This window comes from Octopus bimaculoides, chromosome 4, assembly GCF_001194135.2.
Source record: "Octopus bimaculoides isolate UCB-OBI-ISO-001 chromosome 4, ASM119413v2, whole genome shotgun sequence".
NCBI lineage: Eukaryota > Metazoa > Mollusca > Cephalopoda > Octopoda > Octopodidae > Octopus > Octopus bimaculoides.
In genome coordinates, this window is record NC_068984.1 from 87,490,636 (window position 1) to 87,510,979 (window position 20,344).

General features: G+C 34.2%; 1 protein-coding gene across 6 annotated transcripts in view; it reads left to right on the forward strand.

Annotated features, from left to right (window-relative positions):
• LOC106870209 (post-GPI attachment to proteins factor 3) overlaps positions 1-20,344 on the forward strand; it is a 71,175-nt gene that overhangs the window by 21,610 nt on the left and 29,221 nt on the right. For 4 of the 6 annotated variants that reach the window (XM_014916212.2, XM_052967209.1, XM_052967210.1 and 1 more), the window contains 2 exons: positions 11,057-11,351; positions 20,006-20,155. In XM_014916212.2, the coding sequence (XP_014771698.1) occupies positions 11,064-11,351; positions 20,006-20,155 (438 nt within the window). In that variant the 5' untranslated portion in view covers positions 11,057-11,063. Of the gene's footprint in view, positions 1-1,455; positions 1,588-3,178; positions 3,202-11,056; positions 11,352-20,005; positions 20,156-20,344 lie in introns of those variants that run through there. The other 2 variants (XM_052967212.1, XM_052967213.1) reach the window with 2 other exon arrangements.

Below are 20,344 nucleotides of genomic sequence, written 5' to 3' on the forward strand. Positions count from 1 at the left end.
GTCATACAGTCTGCCTTTTATTCTGTGAGAGAGACCCTTTGTCACCAGCAGAGGTAAGAGCTCTCTGAACTTTGCCCAGGCTATTCTTATTCTAGCAGCTACACTTTCAGTGCACCCTCCCCCACTACTAACTTGGTCACCTAGATATTGGAAGCTATCAACCACTTCTAGTTTTTCTCCCTGGAATGTGGCAGAAGTTGTTTTCTGCACATTTACAGTGTTTATAGCTCCTGAACATCTGCTACATACAAAAGCTAACTTGTTTCAGTCATTTGACTGTGTCCGTGCTGGAGAACTGTTTTGAAGGGTTTTAGTTGACTAAATTGACCCCAAGACTTAATTCCTAAGCGTAGTACCTATTCTACCAGTCTCTTTTACCGAACTGCTAATTTACAGGGACATAAACACACCAACACTGGTTGTCAAGCGGTGATTTGACACATGCACACACACACACACACACACACACGCACACATACACAAGACATACTCACACATACACACACATATATATATATATATATATATATACATTCGCCACGATAAATCGTTAGCGACTAAACTTTTTTTCTATTTTCTCTCCCTGTTTATATTTGTGTTCCTTCCTGTCGAAGAGCGTAGGCTCGAAACGTAAAAGAGTTTCTCAGTTCCCGAGCATTAAACTAATACATGTTTGTTGTTTACACACCCGTCTTTATCTTTTGTTTTTTTGTAAATTCTCTCTACATATATATATATATGTATGTGACTGACTTCTTCCAGTTTCTGCCTCCAAATCCACTCACAAGGCTTTGGTTGGCCTGAGGCTATAGTTTAAGACATTTGTTAACCCAGAACCATGTGGTTGGAAAGCAAGCTTCTTACCTCACAGCCACAAAAGTTATGGTATGAAAATATGATTTTGCATTACAAAAGGGAAAATAAAATACAGAAACAAAAATATTCTTCACAAAATATATATTGAAATAGGTCATGAGTTTTAATACAAAATAGTTATATAAATAACTGCATTGGTTCTCTAAATAATGGAATAAATTGTAACTTGTTGCATTGAAACTTGTGACCTATTTTACTACATATTTTTGAAGAATGTTTTTTTTCTGTATTTTATTTTCCCTTTTCTAATGCAAATTCTTATTTACATACTGTAGCTTATATTTTCAATAATCTGTTCCCTGATTAAGATTTACATTTGTTAATAACTTTGGCAAGCTAATCTTATATCAACCAATAAAATATATTTGAATTGTTGTCTGAGTTATTGTTCATTAGATATTTAATATTTTTTCAACATACTTTTCATCTAGATGCTTTTAAGTTTTTATTTCCAGTTTGAATTGGATTTTGGTGTGTTTAATCTAAAATTACAATACTGACATATTGTATTTTCATGAAGATTATTAATCATTTAGTAATGTTTAAGTGGATTAAGTCATTTTAATCCTTTTGAGGACTGTTATCTCTAATTTGCACTGAGTATTATGCTATTGCACTTTTTATCAGCTTAGGTATAATGTGAAGTATAATTCATTTTGTCCTTGATTTAATATAACACTATATTTGTGACCAGTTTATTTGATATTTAAGGTAAGCAAAATTTGTTTTCAGTTTCATACACTTATTTATTTGCTTGGATGTATTAGAGATAAAACTGGTGATAGAATATATGAAAATATCAACATTTTTATTTGCTTCAGTGTGTCACATTATTTGGTTATTGAATGATTTAAATAACATTAAATAAATGTGTTAGACTTTAACAATGTCACTATTTCAACATAAAAAATTAAGTTCAGTTTCATACTATAAAGGATATGAAATAAATGTCACAATCTAACAATAAAGGGAAATTTAGAAAGAGGTTAATGAATGAAGGCAGTAGCAGTAGCAGCTGCTACTACTATAGCTATTGTTATTGCACATAGTTAAAAAAAAAAAAATTTTATGCTCAATGTTCACAGTACAGGATATAAAACTTATCAAAAACAAGTAAGAATCTGTTAATGCCTTCCTGATTTATGAACCACTTCTACATTTACTATTGTTAGTTTGCAAATGTTTGCTTTGCAATTTCAACTTCTCAAGCAGAATGACAAGAGAATTTGACCAGTTCATATCTCTATCATCTTCAATTAGGTTTTCAGTACTCAAAACTCCTATACAATTTATAAATAGTACAGTGTTTTTCGGTAGATATTAGCAATTCACAGTACAAAGTAACAGCATGCTTCTTTCACATTTTAAAAACTTGCTTCTTCAATTTTCTCTTTCCTTTGAATAAAACCTTAACAGGTTAGAGACATACATAAGAAATCTTGTATCTGGAGAATTTAGGGTTTGATGGAAACTACCTTAAATTTTGGATTTGATTGAAGACCATATGTTGAAACTAAAGCAGTTATAGTGTGGGAAACAAATATTAGGCATTCAAAAACACACAAAGATTGTTAACTTTCTTTTACATTTATTATTTGATATCAGTAGAATTGCATCAGTAACCAGATTGCAGTTGTGCAAGAAAAAATTTTGACACCAAATAATAAGTGCTCAAGTTGAAGTTAAGAGTTTTTGTGTGTCTTCAAATAGCTAATATCTGTTTTCCATGCGTAACTGTTTTACCTTAAATCTTTTGTTCAAAGCATTCTCAATTTTGAATGATTAATTTTGACAGCCAATTTATCATTTTCATGAAAATTTTTCTTCTAAATTGATAACATATACAGGGCAGAGTTGCAAGTCATTTGTAAAGGTCATCTGAAATATGTAGTAATAAATTATTTACCAGAGAATCTTTTGCACATATTTTATTAGTGTGGTATATTTCAGTGGTTTGTTTTTCATTTAGCAATATATAGGCTGTTAGTCACTCATACAGTAATAGTGAAGAAGGCAGGACATCATTATTTTATCATTAACAAGTAACAAAAAGTTAGCTGGTTGTCAATACTTTCAAACTGAATAGACAGGGAAATAAAGAATATCCAGTCACTGTTGTTTTGTAGAAATCTCATTTTTTATGTTGTTTAAATTCTATAGAATTGTTAGTTTTTTATGAAAAAAGACAAGTCTCTGATTGAAAACAACTCAATAGGGTTAGCCTTCATAGTGTTCTTTTATTCTTTTACTTCTTTTAGTAATTTTGACTGCAACCATGCTGGAGCACCACCTTTAGTCGAACAAAGTGACCTGGACTTATTCTTTGTAAGCCTTGTACTTATTCTATCGGTCTCTTTTGCTGAACCACTAAGTTATGGCGACGTAAATGCACCAGCATTGGTTGTCAAGCAATGTTGGGAGGGACAAACACTGACACAGACATATACACACACACACACATACAATGGGCTTCTTTCAGTTTCCGTCTACCAAATCCACTCACAAGGCTTTGGTCGGCCTTAGGCTATAGTAGAAGACACTTGCCCAAGATGGCACGCAGTGGGACTGAACCCGGAACCATGTGGTTGGAAAGCAAGCTACTTACCACACAGCCACTCCTGCACCTATTATTTTTCATTTGTGAAATATATGTATGTTTGTGTATGGGGGGAACCTGTGGAAGAGGTAGATGTGGAATGAGTTGGTGAAATATGATCTTTGGATGTTGAGTCTTGTTGAGGCAATGACAAGTGATCAAGACTTTTGGTGAGTTGCTGTGCTTGGGACACATAAGCTAAGTGAAATCATAGTCAAAGCCAGTGCCAGTGACACATAAAAGGCAAGCAGCATTAAGTAGAGCATCCAGCCATAGAAACCAAGCCAAAATAGACTGGAGCAACTCTCTGCCTTACTAGTTCCAGTTAAACCATCTAACCCACTCCAGAATGGAAAACAGATGCTAAATTGTGATGATGATAATATGTACCTCAATTAGCACATCCAACTTAACTTGGTTACTTGAATGTATAGTTTTGAATGCTGTAGCTTGCAGTAATCATTCTGAGAAATTGACTTGTAGAGATGTTTGATGCTATAAAAAGATTATATTGACTGAAAAAAGTTTTGTCAGCACTGGCAGATGGGACTGTTATATCGTGATTTCATTGAAAATTGTGAATCATCAGAACAGGTACCCAAGCACTGAATACCAGATCAAAAATCCATCAAACTGATATAGTTTAACACTAACTAAACAGTTAGTGATATCACAAAAAGTTGGCAGGCTGTGTAGAAATTAGCTATTAACAATGGAAGCTACCTTTGTAAAAAATATCAATTAACACATCCAACTTAACTTGGATGTGTTGTTTTGAATGCTGTAAACTATGGTAGTCATCTTGAGAATTTATATCATATAGATATTAAATACTGATCAACATTTTTGCTACTGGTCCTGCAGGACAAAACTTTAAAAGGAAGAACTTTTTTAGAGACATGGAAGAAAATTGTAAATGGTGTTGGTTATGTTGATCAGGCAACAAAAGTTGAAGTTTGGAAGAAGTTTTGAGGGTGAAAACATCTTTTGAAGTCGTCTCCTAACATATAGAACTACAGACATTGCAATATTTAAAGACAGTAGCAGTAGTATATGTTGCAACAATGATAATAATTATAAAAAATAAAACTGGCAAAATGAATGCATAAGATTTTATATTGGCAGATGAAAATTTTGTCAGCAATGGCAGATGAGTCTTTGCATCATGTAATTTCATCATAAATTGTGGTTCATCAGCAACAGGTACTCAAGCACTGAATGCCAGATCATAAATCTATCAAACTAATATAGTTTAACATTGACAAAACAGTCAGTGATATCACAAAAAAACTGGTGGGCTGTGTGTAAATTAGCAATTAGTGCTCAACTATATCACTTCAATGGATTTTCAATATGGCATTTGGTGCTTGGGTACCTGTTGCTGATGATTTGCAGATTGTGAAGAAATCGTGTAATACAACAATCCCACCAGCTGGCACTGTCAGAATTTTCACTTACCAATATAATAAGTGCTTTTAAGGTAGTGACTTGGCAGAATCATTAGCATGCTGGGCAAAATCCTGAGCAGCATTTCGTCTGTCTTTACGTTCTGAGTTCAAATTCCGCTGAGGTCAACTTTGCCATTCACCCTTTCTAGGTTATTAAAATAAGTACCAATCTCTACTATCATGTACCCTAAAGTTTTATGATCCCCACCTTGAATATACTATAAGAAGGACAAGCTGAGACTTGAATCCTCAGTTCTCTTCAATCACCTGCATAGATAAAACCTTGAACAAAGTTGCATTGGAATGTCTACTTAATATTATATTCAGGTATGTGTGTAATATTATATATTACCCACATACTTGAATGAATATGTTCTGCAACTGAACCAACAAAATCCACATAAACCATTAGGACACTTAACCAGCAGAAACAGGATTAGTGTTTAATGTAAATTTAATGAGAATACTGTATTAAACACATTTTGAAGATGTATAATTCTCCATTCTTCTTTATAATGGCTTATATATAAATCACAGTATGTGTGTGTATATTGATTAATGCATACATTTCCACCGATTTTCACCAAACTTTACACACACATTACTTATATCCCAAGGATGGTCATGTACTATAGCATTGTGCCCAGAGCTCCCATGTAAATGGACAAACTAGGAAAAACAGTGGTTTACATGGGTTTTTCTCTAATTTGTTGTATGTACATAGTTTTTTTGTATGTAAGGTCTTCTGTACTTTTTAAATCTATATGGTCATATATTGGCATTAGAGAATATTTTTTCGTGGTTTTCACATTCTCTTGATTTATTATTTATTTATATGTTTTAATTGTGTATTATTTCTTGGTTAGAGAATATTATAAAAGTGAAAGGATTTTGTCTATTTATTTATTTTGACTGTTCATCTGTGATGGTGATTAAATTGATTAGGAACACTGTACGCGATGAATATCCAATACCAAATAATCTTAATCTCCATATTTAAACTGCAATAAACTTTGGCAAGCTTACCTTTACCTATTCTGAGTTACCTGAAAGGTGATGTTCCCTTCCCTCTCTTCTATTTGTTGATATTTTTGTTTACCTACCAAAGGATGCTTATTTACCCATCCATTATGATATTTTGAATGCGACATCTTTTCACTGTGAACTACTAAAGATTCAAAGCAGTATTTGTGAACTGAAGTCAAACTCCTCTTGTTTTCATTTTTCGTTACCTGAAGTCAATTTCAGAGTGGTCATACACTGTAAGAACATAGCAAATACATTCCTTTAACTGTCATTTTTGAATATACCAATTATACTTCTCTCTGAAAAAATAGCTCCTTTTGCTGTTGAATAAAATAAACTTGCAGAGGAGAAGCTTCAACGTCTTCCTTCCATATCCTTACACCATTTATGTGGCTGTTTCTGATGGCAGTTTGATAAGTAGCTTGCTTAACAACCACAGGGTTCCGGGTTCAATCCTACCGCATGGCACCTTGGGCAAGTGTCTTCTACTATAACCTCAGCCCGACCAAAGCCTTTTGAGTGGATTTGGTAGACGGAAACTGAAAGAAGCCCGTCGTATGTATATATATATATATGTATGTATGTGTAGGTATATGTTTGTGCGTCTGTGTTTGTCCCCCCCCCCCAGCATTGCTTGACAACCGATGCCGGTGCATTTACGTACCCATAACTTTGTTATGGTTCAGCAAAAGAGACCAATAGAATAAGTACTAGGCTTACAAAGAATAAGTCCTGGGGACGATTTGCTCGCCTAAAGGCAGTGCTCCAGCGCTAGGCTTAGCCAAATCACCTGTGGTTTCACATATTAATGCTATCAGTGGCTCTTACTGGCACCTAGGGTTAAACTCAACTCACCTTATCAGCTTATAAGATGGCCATGGAAATCATATGCTGATTTCATAAATGGTAAAAGTGAAAATTATAAATAATAAGGATGGCTTGTTAGCAATTTTTCAGCTGAAAGGCCAAAATATGTATGTCACTAAAGTGACTGAGGGTGCTGGTCAGCACCAGTATTGCTAGAAATAAGAGTCAAAACAACTCGCTAGTGATCTGGCTATGCCTGGTGCTGAGGGAGCTTGCCTCCCTTGTCAGTCATTAAGATAAGTGCTTATTGTGGCTATGAGTTGTTTTGACTCTTATTTCTAGCAATACTAGTGCTGACTTGTGCCCTTAGTCGCTTCAGTGATGTATACATTTTTTGCCTTTCAGTTGAAAAATTGCTAACAAACCACCCTTATGTATGTATGTATGTATATACATATATATATACATATATATATATGTATATATATATATATACACGTATATATATACACACAATGTATATATGTGGTTGTCTATATCCATATATGTGCATATCTGGATATGTGCATGTTTGTATTTATTTGTATTTGTGTGTGTGTGTGTGTGTGTGTGTGTGTGTGTGTGTGTGTGTGTGTGTGTACATATGCATAAATATTCAAAAGTCGATAAATTGTTTTTGTTGTTTTAACACTAATAGCATGAACTGTTTGTTCAATATCATTGACCATTAAATCAGTTGATGGTAGAACTGGCAGTTGTAATGTGATTTGCTGTCAGTCTATCTTTGAATTAAACCTGTTTGCCTCTACAGTTTTAGTTTGAATGTTTTGTTTAAAAACATTTTATCCCAGTGATTAATACACACGCACACACACACACACACACACACACATATGTAGTGGTTACTGCATCTATACAGTTTAGAGCAGGTGTGACAACTACAGGTGATGATAGAACACTTTTCATCGTATTCATGTATATCATTATCATCATCATTTTTAAAACAGCAAATTGGTTAGTAGAATCAATATTAGCATGCCAGGCAAATTGCTTAGCAGCATTTCTTTCTGCTTTTCACATTCTGGATTCAAATTCTGCTGAGTCTGACTTTGCTTTTCATCTTTGCAGGAATTAATAAGATAACTACTGGTTGAATACCAAAGTTGATGTAATTGACTATCCCATTCCCCACAAAAATCTGGCCTGTGCCGATAGTGGAATGAATTTTTGTTATTATGGCAAGCTGGACAAAATGCTTAACAATATTTCATCTGTTTTTACATTCTGAGTTCAAATTCTGCTTTTCATCCTTTTGGGGTTGATGAAATAAGTACCAGTTGAACATTGGGGTTGATGTAACCGACTATCCCACTTCCCTCAAATTTCAGGCCTTGTGCCTTTAGTAGAAAGGATTATTTATTATCGATAATATTAATATGCTAACTTTTTGCTTTTGTACATACGTACCTGTGGTGTGTGTCACACTTATTTCAAAGGAAGCAGTAAAAAGGTTGAAGGGAGAGGTACAAAGGAAAAGAGAAATAAAAGGTGTTTAACAGGGGAGGTATAGTTGAAGTGAGTGGCAAAGTGGGAGAGAGGGGAGGGACAGAGAGGAAGTGAGAAAGACAGTGAGTGGTGACTGAAAGGAAGGTGGTGTTCCCTTTTTTGTTTTTAAATGTTGATCAGTATTTTCAGAGTAGACTGATACATACGTCGAAAGAAAATAGATGCATATATCCAAAGAAAAGTAGGTACATAGACACATTGGTAAATCAAAGACAAATAACTACAGCAAATATTAGATGCCACTTTCACTTTTCATGACCACACCAAGATAAAATTAACGTGCAAGTGGTTGCGTACTCCACAGATATGCGTACCATTAACATAGTTCTCAGGGAGATTTAGCCTCATACATAATGTAACAAGGCTGGCCCCTTTGAATCTTCACTCTCTTAACCATAGAGAAAAAAGAGTGAAGCGACAGAGAAAGGAAAGCCTCAGTCATTTAAAATGACAATTAGACTGAAATGTGATCAATCTTTTCTAGCTTCTTTACTATTAATAATGAAGAAGTGGTAAAGACATTTAGTAATGAATAGAGTGTAAGTCTTTCAGGTGTTTACATTTTCATTCTGGAAGTTCTAGAAAGACTGAGTGTTAGTTCTCTTTTCTTTCTCCCCCCACCGGTACTTATTCACCTTGTTTGATAGTTCTTCATGTCATTTAGTGGTGGGGGGAAAGACCATGTTTCTTTTTTTTCTAGGCATGTTTAACATTTTCTTTACAAACTACAAACAAGCCCCACTTCCTTCCCTTTTTTTTTTCCATACAAAAACTAATGCAAATTTCAAACAGGGTATAGCTGTGAAAAGAGCCCAGAAAAATAGGTAATACCTCCTACAAAATGGGTGGGGGAGAAAAGTTGCCAACAGTGGCTACATGAAATTCAACTCTACTTTATAGAGTGTCTTCTACTATAGCCTTGGGCTGACCAAAGCCTCGTGAATGGTTTTGGTAGACGGAAATTGAAAGAAGCCTGTTGTATATATGTGTGTGTGTGTGTGTGTGTGTGTGTGTGTGTGTGTATGTGTGTGTGTATTTATGTATGTGTCTGCATATAGTGTGTGACCAATTGAGGCGCTTTGTGTTGCATTGCTGTTTCTTTCTCTTTTTTTTTTGTTTTTATTTTGTAAAATACATTCCTCTTCACTGAAATATGGCAAATTGTAACAGTTATTTTTTACCTCTTGACACTAGTAAACCTGTCAGATGTTGCAGATAGAAAACCAGTAGTGTTATTTATTATTGTTCTCTTTTTTTCTCATTGCACTGCAGTGTTATCAACTTTGTTGTATTTTTATTGTTTGGTAATTGCTCTTAGTTTCTAAATGAATTCTCTATAAATTATATTTTGAAAATATCAATAAATAAGCATTACATTTGACAGAGTAATCTGAATGTTAAGGGGTTAAGGACATCCTGGCCATCTTTACAAAGATCAAAGATACTGATGTAAGCAGCATCCAGATTATACTTCATCTTATGTATGTGCAGTATTATAAAGTTTGCCTACTGTATAGTTGTTCTTGCTTAACCTCTCATTGACCCTGTTCAAGCAGACCTATGATCAAAGATGTTCCAGATGTGTCTATCCCATCTTTTGTATATCCAGGACTTTGCAAGCCTTTCAATAAAAGAGCAGGTTGTGTGTTGAAGGAGATTTGGTTATTGTTTTTAGTAAGTGTAAGCAACCAATGGTTTGTTGCTATGGGCGAGATGTTGATGATGGTGGTAGTGTAAAAAAATTACCATAGAGCCTTTAAGTCTGTACTCGTATTGAAAAGCAGGGTATGTAATAACAGCATCTTTTCTTTTACAATCTTGCTCAAATACCAAGACCTACATAGAAAACTATATTTTATTAATGAAGTCTAAACTGACTGAGACCTGTTTGTAGCTGTTATCTTTCGCTCTTGAAATTATCTCCCCTTTTTGAGAGTTGTGAACAATTGTCAGTGTTTTTTTTTAAAAATCTTTCTCCAACTAACAAGTAGAAGGAAGGAAGAATGTTATCTTAAGAGTGGAGACCTGACCTGAATGCTTGCAATAGAGTGTACAGTGGTAAAGGCACATAAGGACTGGGTGGGTGGGTTTTGTTAAAGTGAAAAGCAGATTTCGTCTACCACCTAAGATCAAGAACTGCATCTCTAACCAGTTACCATATAATTTCTGTCTACCAAATTTCACTCACAAAGCTTGCTTGAGGTTAGGATGACAAATACTTGCCCAAGTTTCCACAGCAGTGAGATTCAACCTGAAACTACCTAATTATAATGTAAAGGGGTAGAGAACAGCAAAAGCTTGGAAAAATATTTTAAGTTCTGAGGAATAGTGTTTGGGATTAATGAAGTTATTGAAGTGGCAATTACTGCTTTAGGATGATGTTGTAGTAGGGTGTTCTAGAGTGTGTCTAGGTATGTTCTAGATATGTGAATTTTTATATATGTGAATGTATGAATAATTCTGAGGTTAAGAAGGTAATTTTTAGATCTCTGTTAATTATGTTCAAATAATATATCTTTTTTATTTTTTTTGCCTCATAAACATCACAACAGGCCAGTTTATGTGTGAATTGATAGTCATACATGCTGAGAATGTGTCAAATTCCATAAATAATCATATTAGCAAAGATGATAATGGGTGAACTTGTGGTAACAGCTGTTAAGACAAAACAGAATTGTATTTACACATGTATTTTAATCTTGTACATTTGTTAATGCACTTTATTTTTTCATTGCAGCTTGATCATGAAGTGCAATTTTTCATGCATATTTCTGGTCACTTTTCTCTTTCTTCATGAAAAAGTTACATTGGTAACTTGTTCTAAGGGAGATTCTTCCTGGATATTCCAGCGGTGCCTTAGTGGTTGTCTTCATAAAAACTGCACTAATATGAAAGTCTTTGCCAGTCGCCAACCACTTAGTTTGAAACTAACAGGTTGGCATTGCGAAGATGAATGCAAGTATACTTGTATGTGGTATACTGTTGATGCTTTTCAAAGAGACAGCCAAAAAATACCACAGTTCTATGGAAAGGTAAGTAGTTAAAATGTTTGTTTTTTTAATTATTCATAAGAAATTCTTTCATGAATGATTTTGCATTCAGTATTTCTTCCTTCCATATTTTTTTTTTAAATACACACAAAATATTGGTAAACGTTTGTAGATATTGATGAATTCTCCTGTTGAAGACCTGCACAAATGATTTGTTTATAGTGATCAAATGTATGTGCTGTACATTAGCTCACTCTCTTCATCAAATCAACATTGCCTGAACAGGTGCATGATGTACTACATGTCAGGTGTCAAAGTGATTGCAGAGCAATGCGAGATGATGTGTTTTGCTCAAGAACACAATGCCTCACCCAGTCCGGGAATCTTGCAATCGTAAGTGCAATAGATATATTTTGGTTGTTAAAACAATATTAATTCATTATCACTTCATACTATTGAGCACACAGACACCTTCTCTATAGGGTCCTATTAGAAGTAATAGTCATTGAATTTTCCTTTTGGTTTCCCAAGCGAGACTATAGTCTGAGGTTGTAGAAAACTGGGTGGTGATCAATTGATAGCTCCACCCCTCTCTTTCTACAAATGTCCAGCTCAGATACAATTACAAAACCTATCAGTGAACTTTGTCCCAAAGTAGCCCTATACCAGGTAGACTTATGGATATCTCTGGACTGGAAGAATGTATTCATACTCTTTTCCAACACAGAAATCTAGTTTAGCCTCTCCATTATGAACATTAACAGTGTATAATACTTAATTTTGTTTTTAAGATGTCAGTCTTTTTTATAGAGAAACTTTCTTAGAAAATTTACTGGTACTTGTTCCCAACTGCTAGGTGAACTGAGTTATATAGATTAAAAATGTTCTGCCTTTAAGACATAACAAAATATCTGCAGAGGATTTGAATTCATGATCCATGAGCTGATACTATTAATCAACTTGTTAATTTCTTTCAGACAATAAGCATAAACATTTTGACTATTATCTGTAAATTAAAAAAGGAATTAGTTATCTTATTTAGAAAAAAAAATTCATAATGCTTTAGTATAAACTAAACCAGGCAAGGCTCTTGTAGATTTTTACAGTTATATGGTTTAAGTTGGTTTAAAATCTGCAGTGCAGAGTTGAGAAAGTTTTGTAAATTAGTAAATAGAGGTAAAAGAAAATCATTAGCATTGAGGTAAAAAAAAAGATCGTAAAAGAAGAGAATACATTAATAGAAAGTGAGTGAGAGAGAGGGGGGCAGTAATTAGCAAGTATTATAATGTCTGTGTTAGGTGTTTTAGACACCAAGAAGGTGTCTGTCTGCTTGCAATTGTATAGGCACCTAAAACAATTATTGAAAGCATGTACAAATTACTAAGTCATACTTGTGCTTGCAAATGATGGTTAAGGTTTTTTTAGCTGTTATATTCTATTCTTTATATTAATTAAATTACTGATTGCACAGTGTGAACTCAAAAGGAAAGAAGTGAGCAGAAAGTGATTCAGTATGCGTGTGTGTGTAATTTCCTATAAAGCATTCTTGATGTGAACAGAGTTAGAAATAGTAGTATCAAAGGTGTTGATGATTACTTGTGGTAGAAACAACAGTGATTATGGAAGTATTTGATAGTGCATTGTCTGCAAAAAAGCATGAGATTGTACAGGAATGAATGATAGATTAATGTGGGCTGAAGATGAGATGGATCAAATGTGAGAAAGTTAACCCGTTAGAAATAGGTTGTTTTTGCAATTTCTTCCAAAGCATTTTAACATGAAACTACAGTTGTATGTTGTTGCTGCTATGATAACAACCTATTCTATATTATATTTAATTAAAAATGTTGTTTAAGTAACGATGGATAAAGATATTAAATCATCTCAGTTTATTTTATTCTGTTAATTTACTGTATGCGAGGCTTTACAATTAGAGACTAGACAAGAGGTGTTATTATGCTAAAATCTGTACCATGGATAAAGGCTCTATATTTTTTATCAACTGATGGATCTATAAAAGGAAAGTATAGTTTTTCACATTTGATATTTAGCAAAGATACTCTGCATATCTCTGCAAATTCTGACAAAGCTGTCAATTTCATATCTTGTTGTAAGCTTATCCTTTAGAATGGACTTCCCCGGAACCCTTCATTGCTCACATCTGTGCAGGAAAAGACCTGCACAGTTTTGAACTCTCCAAACTTTTATAAGATAGCAGACAGTAATTTCAAGAAGTTGGTAAGGATGCACTGTCAACATTTTGACTTCTAGGCGATAATATAAGCCAGCCATGTGGCCATAATAGGGCTTATGTTTTAGCACTGCCTGATTAATGTCGAAAGCTTGTCTTGATAGGTACACTTAATGATCCCTATATTATTTATGAATACATATTTAATTCAACATTATTGATTTCATTACTTCTAAGACTGAATATTTCCATAACAGAGTTATCTTGTTTACTTCAGTTCTCAATTATAAAACTAACTAAACTAAACATTTGAATGTATATGCAAAAAAATCATTTCTCTCTAAATGAAGAATTTGACATCCTTATAAAAGACTTAGTCTGTGAGCTGATTGACCACCCTAAATAAAACTATAACACCTGAATTGCAACATCTACTGTGAGCTTCTACAGTTATGATGGAATCCTGATCTCAAAGTGTCCATCTGGTATATTCAACTGTAAAATAAATTGAACTGAAGCAGAAGCAAGCTTAACAACAGTAAACAGAGTGAGTGTGTGTGTACACACACATACATGCACATGTGCGTGAATGGACTGTAGCAGTTCAATCCTTGCTACACATGTTTCAATAACATGATATTTTATTCATAATTCATGCATTACATCATAAGAAAATATCAGCCATTTCATCAGACACCTGACTGCTATTAGAATAAAAATCCAGTGCCTGATGAAATGGCTTAAGTTTTTTTTATGATGTAATGCATTATGAATAGGATGCCATGCTATTGAAACATATGTAGCACAAATTGAACTGCGAATGTCCATTCAACTCCTTTTATTGCATTTCTTTACCACATGACATACATAACTTTACTATATTACTACTGAGATTGGAGTTGTGGAGTACCTGATATGATTAAATAATCATTTTTTATCTTATAATGGAATGATAAAATGGAATATATTATTAATTGATTTGCTAATTTATTTATTTGTCTTCCTACATGGTCAACCACTTGCCATTTACATGCTGAAAGCTACTGAGCTAATAACCATGATTGACATGATCCAAACTAATTACTATATATTGTTTTTGTAGAAGTGAATATATAATATAATACTGTTGAATATAATAGAAACCAAGTTATATGTGCTTTACATTTAAGTGTGAGTTGCAAGAAATAATGTCAGGAAGTATTTTATCAGTTAAACTATTTCAGTTTTTATAATGAATATTTTGCTGGCAAAAATGGATATGAGTCCAGTAGCATTATTGATTTAAAGAAAAAAAAAGGCTTGCCTGTAAAATTGCGACATTCCTATATGATAACAGAAAAGAAGTCTAGTTCAAATTTTAAAATTATTTTTATAGGTGCAGATATGGGGTTGTGGCAAAAAGTTTGCTTCTAGCCATATGGTTCCAGGCTCAATCTCATTTTGTGGCAGTTTGGACAAGCATGTTCTACTGTAGCCTTGGGCTAGCCAAAGCCTTGTGAGGCAGTTTGCTCAGCAGAAACTAAAAGAAGCCTGTTTTATATATATATATATATATATATATACACACACACACACACACACACACACACACACACACACACACACACACACACACACACACACAAAGTGTGTCACACACACACTTTGTTTTTGTATCCGGTTTGCAAGATTTTTTATGTGAATTTGTGTGTTGAAACAAGTTTTGTTGTCTAGGGAAAGTCATTATGCCAATATTATTAACATGTGCACTGGTTCAATTCCACTTTTTTATTATTAGTCAATTGGTTAAATATCCAACTAACTAATCAATTGTTTGTTTAACAGCAGATCATTTTTTTTTGTCAAAGCTCTTTCGTTGCTATTTGCAACCATCTCAATGAATTTTCTCTTAGTCTGTTGCAGAGGCTGTGTTTGTCTGCTCGAGACATTGTTGCAATTTTGTCTGTGTGCATACCAGCATGCACGTGTGCCAGTGTGTGTGTGTGTGTGCATGTATGTATGGATGTATGTATGTATGCATTCTTCTGCATGTGTGTATTTCTGTGTGTGTGTGTACTTCTTCTGTTTGCTTATGTGTGTATGCATGGTATGTATATGCTTTGTGCATATATATGTGTGTGCCTGTGTATATATGTGTGTGTACGTGCATGTTAGTGTGTGTATGTGTACCTGCCTGTCTGTACTACTTACCTACTTATCTAACTACCTATCTATTTATCCCTCTACCTACCCATTTACTTACCTATTTCTCCACCTATCTATCGATCTACATAATTAAGTAACTAACAGTCTATATAACTAACCCAACCACCCAAAAACCTTCATACTTATCTACCTACCTACCTATTTACCTACTTGACTGCCTACTTATGAATGTACCTGTATCCGTGGCATTGGGGTATCCCTACTTCCTATGTGTATTTCTTATTTAGTATGGGTAGTGTTTCATTTATGAGGATGTACTCTTGTATTTGTCTAAGTAATGGGTCTTTTGGGTGTTTGAAAAAAATGCGGATGTCAGTTTGGCCCAGCAGGCTGCCATGTTGATAGAGTATGGATGACTATTTCTTGTCCATTATACTCCCTCCAGTGTTTGTTTGGGGACACTTCTGGTGGTTTCCCCAATGTATGCCGTGTTTCTGTCCTTACAAACTCCTTCCATGCACCTTATGCTATAGACTACATTCCTAACCTTACAGTTAATACAGGAGTTATGGTACATACCACACAGTTCTCATTAGTGCATGAGGTATTTTTGAAGGGGTATGTCCTACATCATTGCGATCTGATGAAGCTTCCTGGCTTCTCAATGATCATAATGTTGTGCTTGGTGGCCTTCAGAGCCTTCCTGAACCTATGGGCTAATTCCTCATGAGGTGTGGCCTCTACAAACATCACTCCTTGATATTTTTCAGTCCTACTGTCTAACCAAGCTAAATAAACAATTGATTAGTTAGTTGGATATTTAACCAATTGACTAATAATAAAGGAGTGGAATTGAACCAGTGGGTGTGTTGATAACATTGGTGTAATGACTCTCCTTAAACACAACAAAAAATATATATATATATATATATATATCTATATTCACATACACACAGACATATATGTATGGATGTGTGTTTGTGTCTCTTTGTCTTGACATCATGTGATAGTTGTAAAATGATTGTCACTGTCATCCAAGCAATGTCATTTATTTCCAATATTCTGCAGAAACAAAGTAAAGTGGTTGACGTTAGGAAGGGCATCAGCCATAGAAGCCATGCCAAAGCAGACAATGGAGCCTGGTGCAGCTCTCTGGCTTGCCAGCTCTGGTCAAACCATCCAACCCATGCCAGCATAGAAGAATTAAATGATAATGATAATGGTAAACAGTCACTATTAATATTAAATATGTATATAATCTCACACATACACACGCAATTTGGCTACTACTTCTTTACCTCTTCCTTCCAGCTGTTAATTTTATCTTTCCACTGAAACTGTAGTTCTGTCTGTTGTGTGTGTGTGTGTGTGTGTAATGGGCAAAAGGTTGCAATATGTGTGTGTGTCTATGTGTTATATATGATGTTTATTGACTATGTAGCTTTTATTATCTTTACCATCCTTCTACTACTGTTTGTTGATTTTGGTGTTCCTCTTCACATTTTTATAACCTTCTTTCTATATGATAGAAAATGTGACCAGAGAAATCAACCAACCAGCATTTATATCAGCTAATATTACAAAGAGATATTTTGGTATGGAAACTAGAAAAACTAGTTATATATACCTTAAAGTTCATCCATTTAAAACCCTATTCCATCAGTACAATAGCTTGTTTTGGTTCCTTTCAGTGGAATAAAACACCATAGATCTCAAAAAGAAAAACAAAAACTAAAGTGCCTGAGAAGTGAGAGTTAGAGAAATATGTCAAATTTAGACCAAGCAAGGCCAATCATGAACCACTTAAAAATCATGATCTGTGCATCACATAGAAACTTCATATAATCCTTCAAACTTCTTCAGTACTGGTGCCATGTAAAAAGCATCCAGTCCACACTGTAAAGTGGTTAGTGTTTGGAAGGGTATCCCGCTGTAAAACCATGCCAAAATAGGCCTTGCTGGGGCTGGTGCCACATAAAAAGCACTGTCCACTATGTAAGGAAGTCAGTGTTACAAAGGGTGTCCAGCCGTAAAAAGAACCGTGCCATTTTACTTGTGCAGCAACTAAAAACAAGCAACTCTATCTTATCTTTGTTCACTGAAAAGAGAATCCAACAAGATCTCACATTCTAGATTTATACTAAGTAAATTCGATACTGGTATTGAGGGAATTTGAAGTTATTATGCAACTGTTCTGTAAATATATTGAAGAGTTTAGTATAGTGGTGGGTTATTATCAAGGTTCTGTTCTCCAACCATTTCTATTCAGAATAAGCAATAGTGTGTAAGTCCAGAATTGGTTGTCCTTGGAAAATTTACTGAAGTCTTGGCTCTCATTATAAAAAATCTGACAGAGAACTACAGAAAAACCTCCAAACTGGTCTAGAGTTTAAGTGCCTAGAAGTCAACTTTGTTTAAATACTGAACATAATGGTTGTTTGACCATAAGTGATCATAATCGTTTTATGATTATTCATACAGAAGGCGAAATTTCATTTGTACACTTTTTGATATGTACTTTTTAACATCAAAATGTGTACAGCAAAAGCAAGCATGTTATATTCTTCTGTTTGTTTCAGTCATTTTGACTGCAACCATGCTGGAGCATCGCCTTTAGTCAAATAAATAGACCCCTGGACTTATTCTTTATAAGCCTAGTACTTATTCTCTAGGTCTCTTTTGCTGAACTGCTAAGTTATGGGGATGTAAACACACCAACATCAGTTGTCAAGCGATGGTGGGCGGGACAAAAACAGACACACACACACATAGACACACACACACACACACACACACACATATATATACACACACAAGATGGACTTCTTTCAGTTTCCGTCTACCAAATCCACTCACAAGGCTTTGGTTGGTCCGAGGCTATATTAGAAGACATTTGCCCAAGGTGCCATGCAGTGGGACTGAACCCAGAACCTTGTGGTTGGTAAGCCAGCTACTTACCACACAGCCATGCCTATATCTATCTATCTATATATATATATATATATATATATATATATATATTATTATATATACTGGGCATATATTCTGGGTGTGCTAGGTATGCGCTGCACACCCATTGAAAATGGCAAATTACTCATTAATTTAATCACAAATCATAATGGAAAACTTTTTTATACCCCTGCTTGAAATTTGGTGGTGGGTGTCCTGAAATGACACTGCACACCTCACAGTGCATTGTATCATAATTTGGTACTGGGTGTATTTTAGGAAATGGGAGAAAGGCAAAAAATTAATGATAAAGGGTGTGTGACAATTTTGATGGCATGGCCACATGTTCGTTTTTGTGGCGAAAAGTTGTATGTTGAATTTAATTTAAAATTCCTAAACTGAAACTAAGTTGTTTTTACAATAATTTTTTTTCTTACAATATCATCTTATAACTTTGATCTTAATTTGTTTTCAAAACTAATAATACACTTTTAGAAGTCAGAAGCAAAGTTTAAGTCAGGTCGAATTCTCACACCAAACACTACAAGTATGGGCAGTATTAGCTGTTTTGTTGTTTTGTCACTGAAAATGGTTTAATGTGAAAGGTTGTGCATTGGTATTTTGCTCAGTGAATTTTGTGATTTTCTTAGATGTGTGCTTAGGCATTATATTTAAAATTTAATTAATGATGATCTTAAATGCTTTTACAGTCGCAGAAATACGCACTTTTCATTTAATTTTCAGTGATTATATACTGATTAGTAACAAAATTGTACGATGGGGTTATTGAACATTTTATGTCATTTTACGAACATTTTGTGGCAGCACACCCAATGACAACAACCATTATGCACCACCGATATATATATCTATATACATAGATGCAGTAACCATATCATCTTTTTTGTTTATGACAATATCTAATGTATTCTCTCTTTTTTAATGGATAGAAATTGCTATTACAAGCAGGTTGAAAGGCCACGTAGAAGCTCCTTCATTTGCAATGCAAATGGCTTTGGTATAAAAAGGGATTATACCAACCTACCGAAGACTGCCCTTATTTTTATGTTGTAAGCTTCCTGCTTTAAACTAATATAAATAAAAACCTTTTTGTTAATTTATGTTCTAAACACTACTAATGACAGTTATTTTACTGAATTCTTAATTATTTAAAAAATGAATTGAAACATTGTATTTTGGCAGAAATATGGTAATGAAAGTGTCAATTCATGTGATGCAAAGTGTAATGTATAATATAAATGCATGATTTGAATATTGTATATTTTTTGTGCTCTAAAATGAAGAGACTGTGTGCTTAGTAGTAGTACAAAAATGTTTCTGTATTCCTATGGCTTCATAGTTTGTCAGTGGATTTTCTTATATTTTCTCTCATATTTTTCTTTTTTAACAGTGGCCATTTGTTAGATTTTTTGGTATTCAAGAACCTGCTTCTGCGATATTTTCCCTCTTCAATGCTTTAACACATATGATGATTTTCAAATTCCGAGCCAGGGTGCCATCTGTTGCTCCAATGTACTATGTGTGGCATTCAATGGCTGTGGTAAGTTCAGAATTCTTTTAACTGGCCATGTCCATCCCAAATATTCTTCTTGTTTTATGTTCAAATTGACCTGATCCAACCTCTCACACCTACCCTACAATATCATTCTAAGAATAAGCAATTACTTCATCAATATCTTGAAGCTGAAATAATTCATGATTAGTTAAAAAGAAAGAGAAAGAATGAATA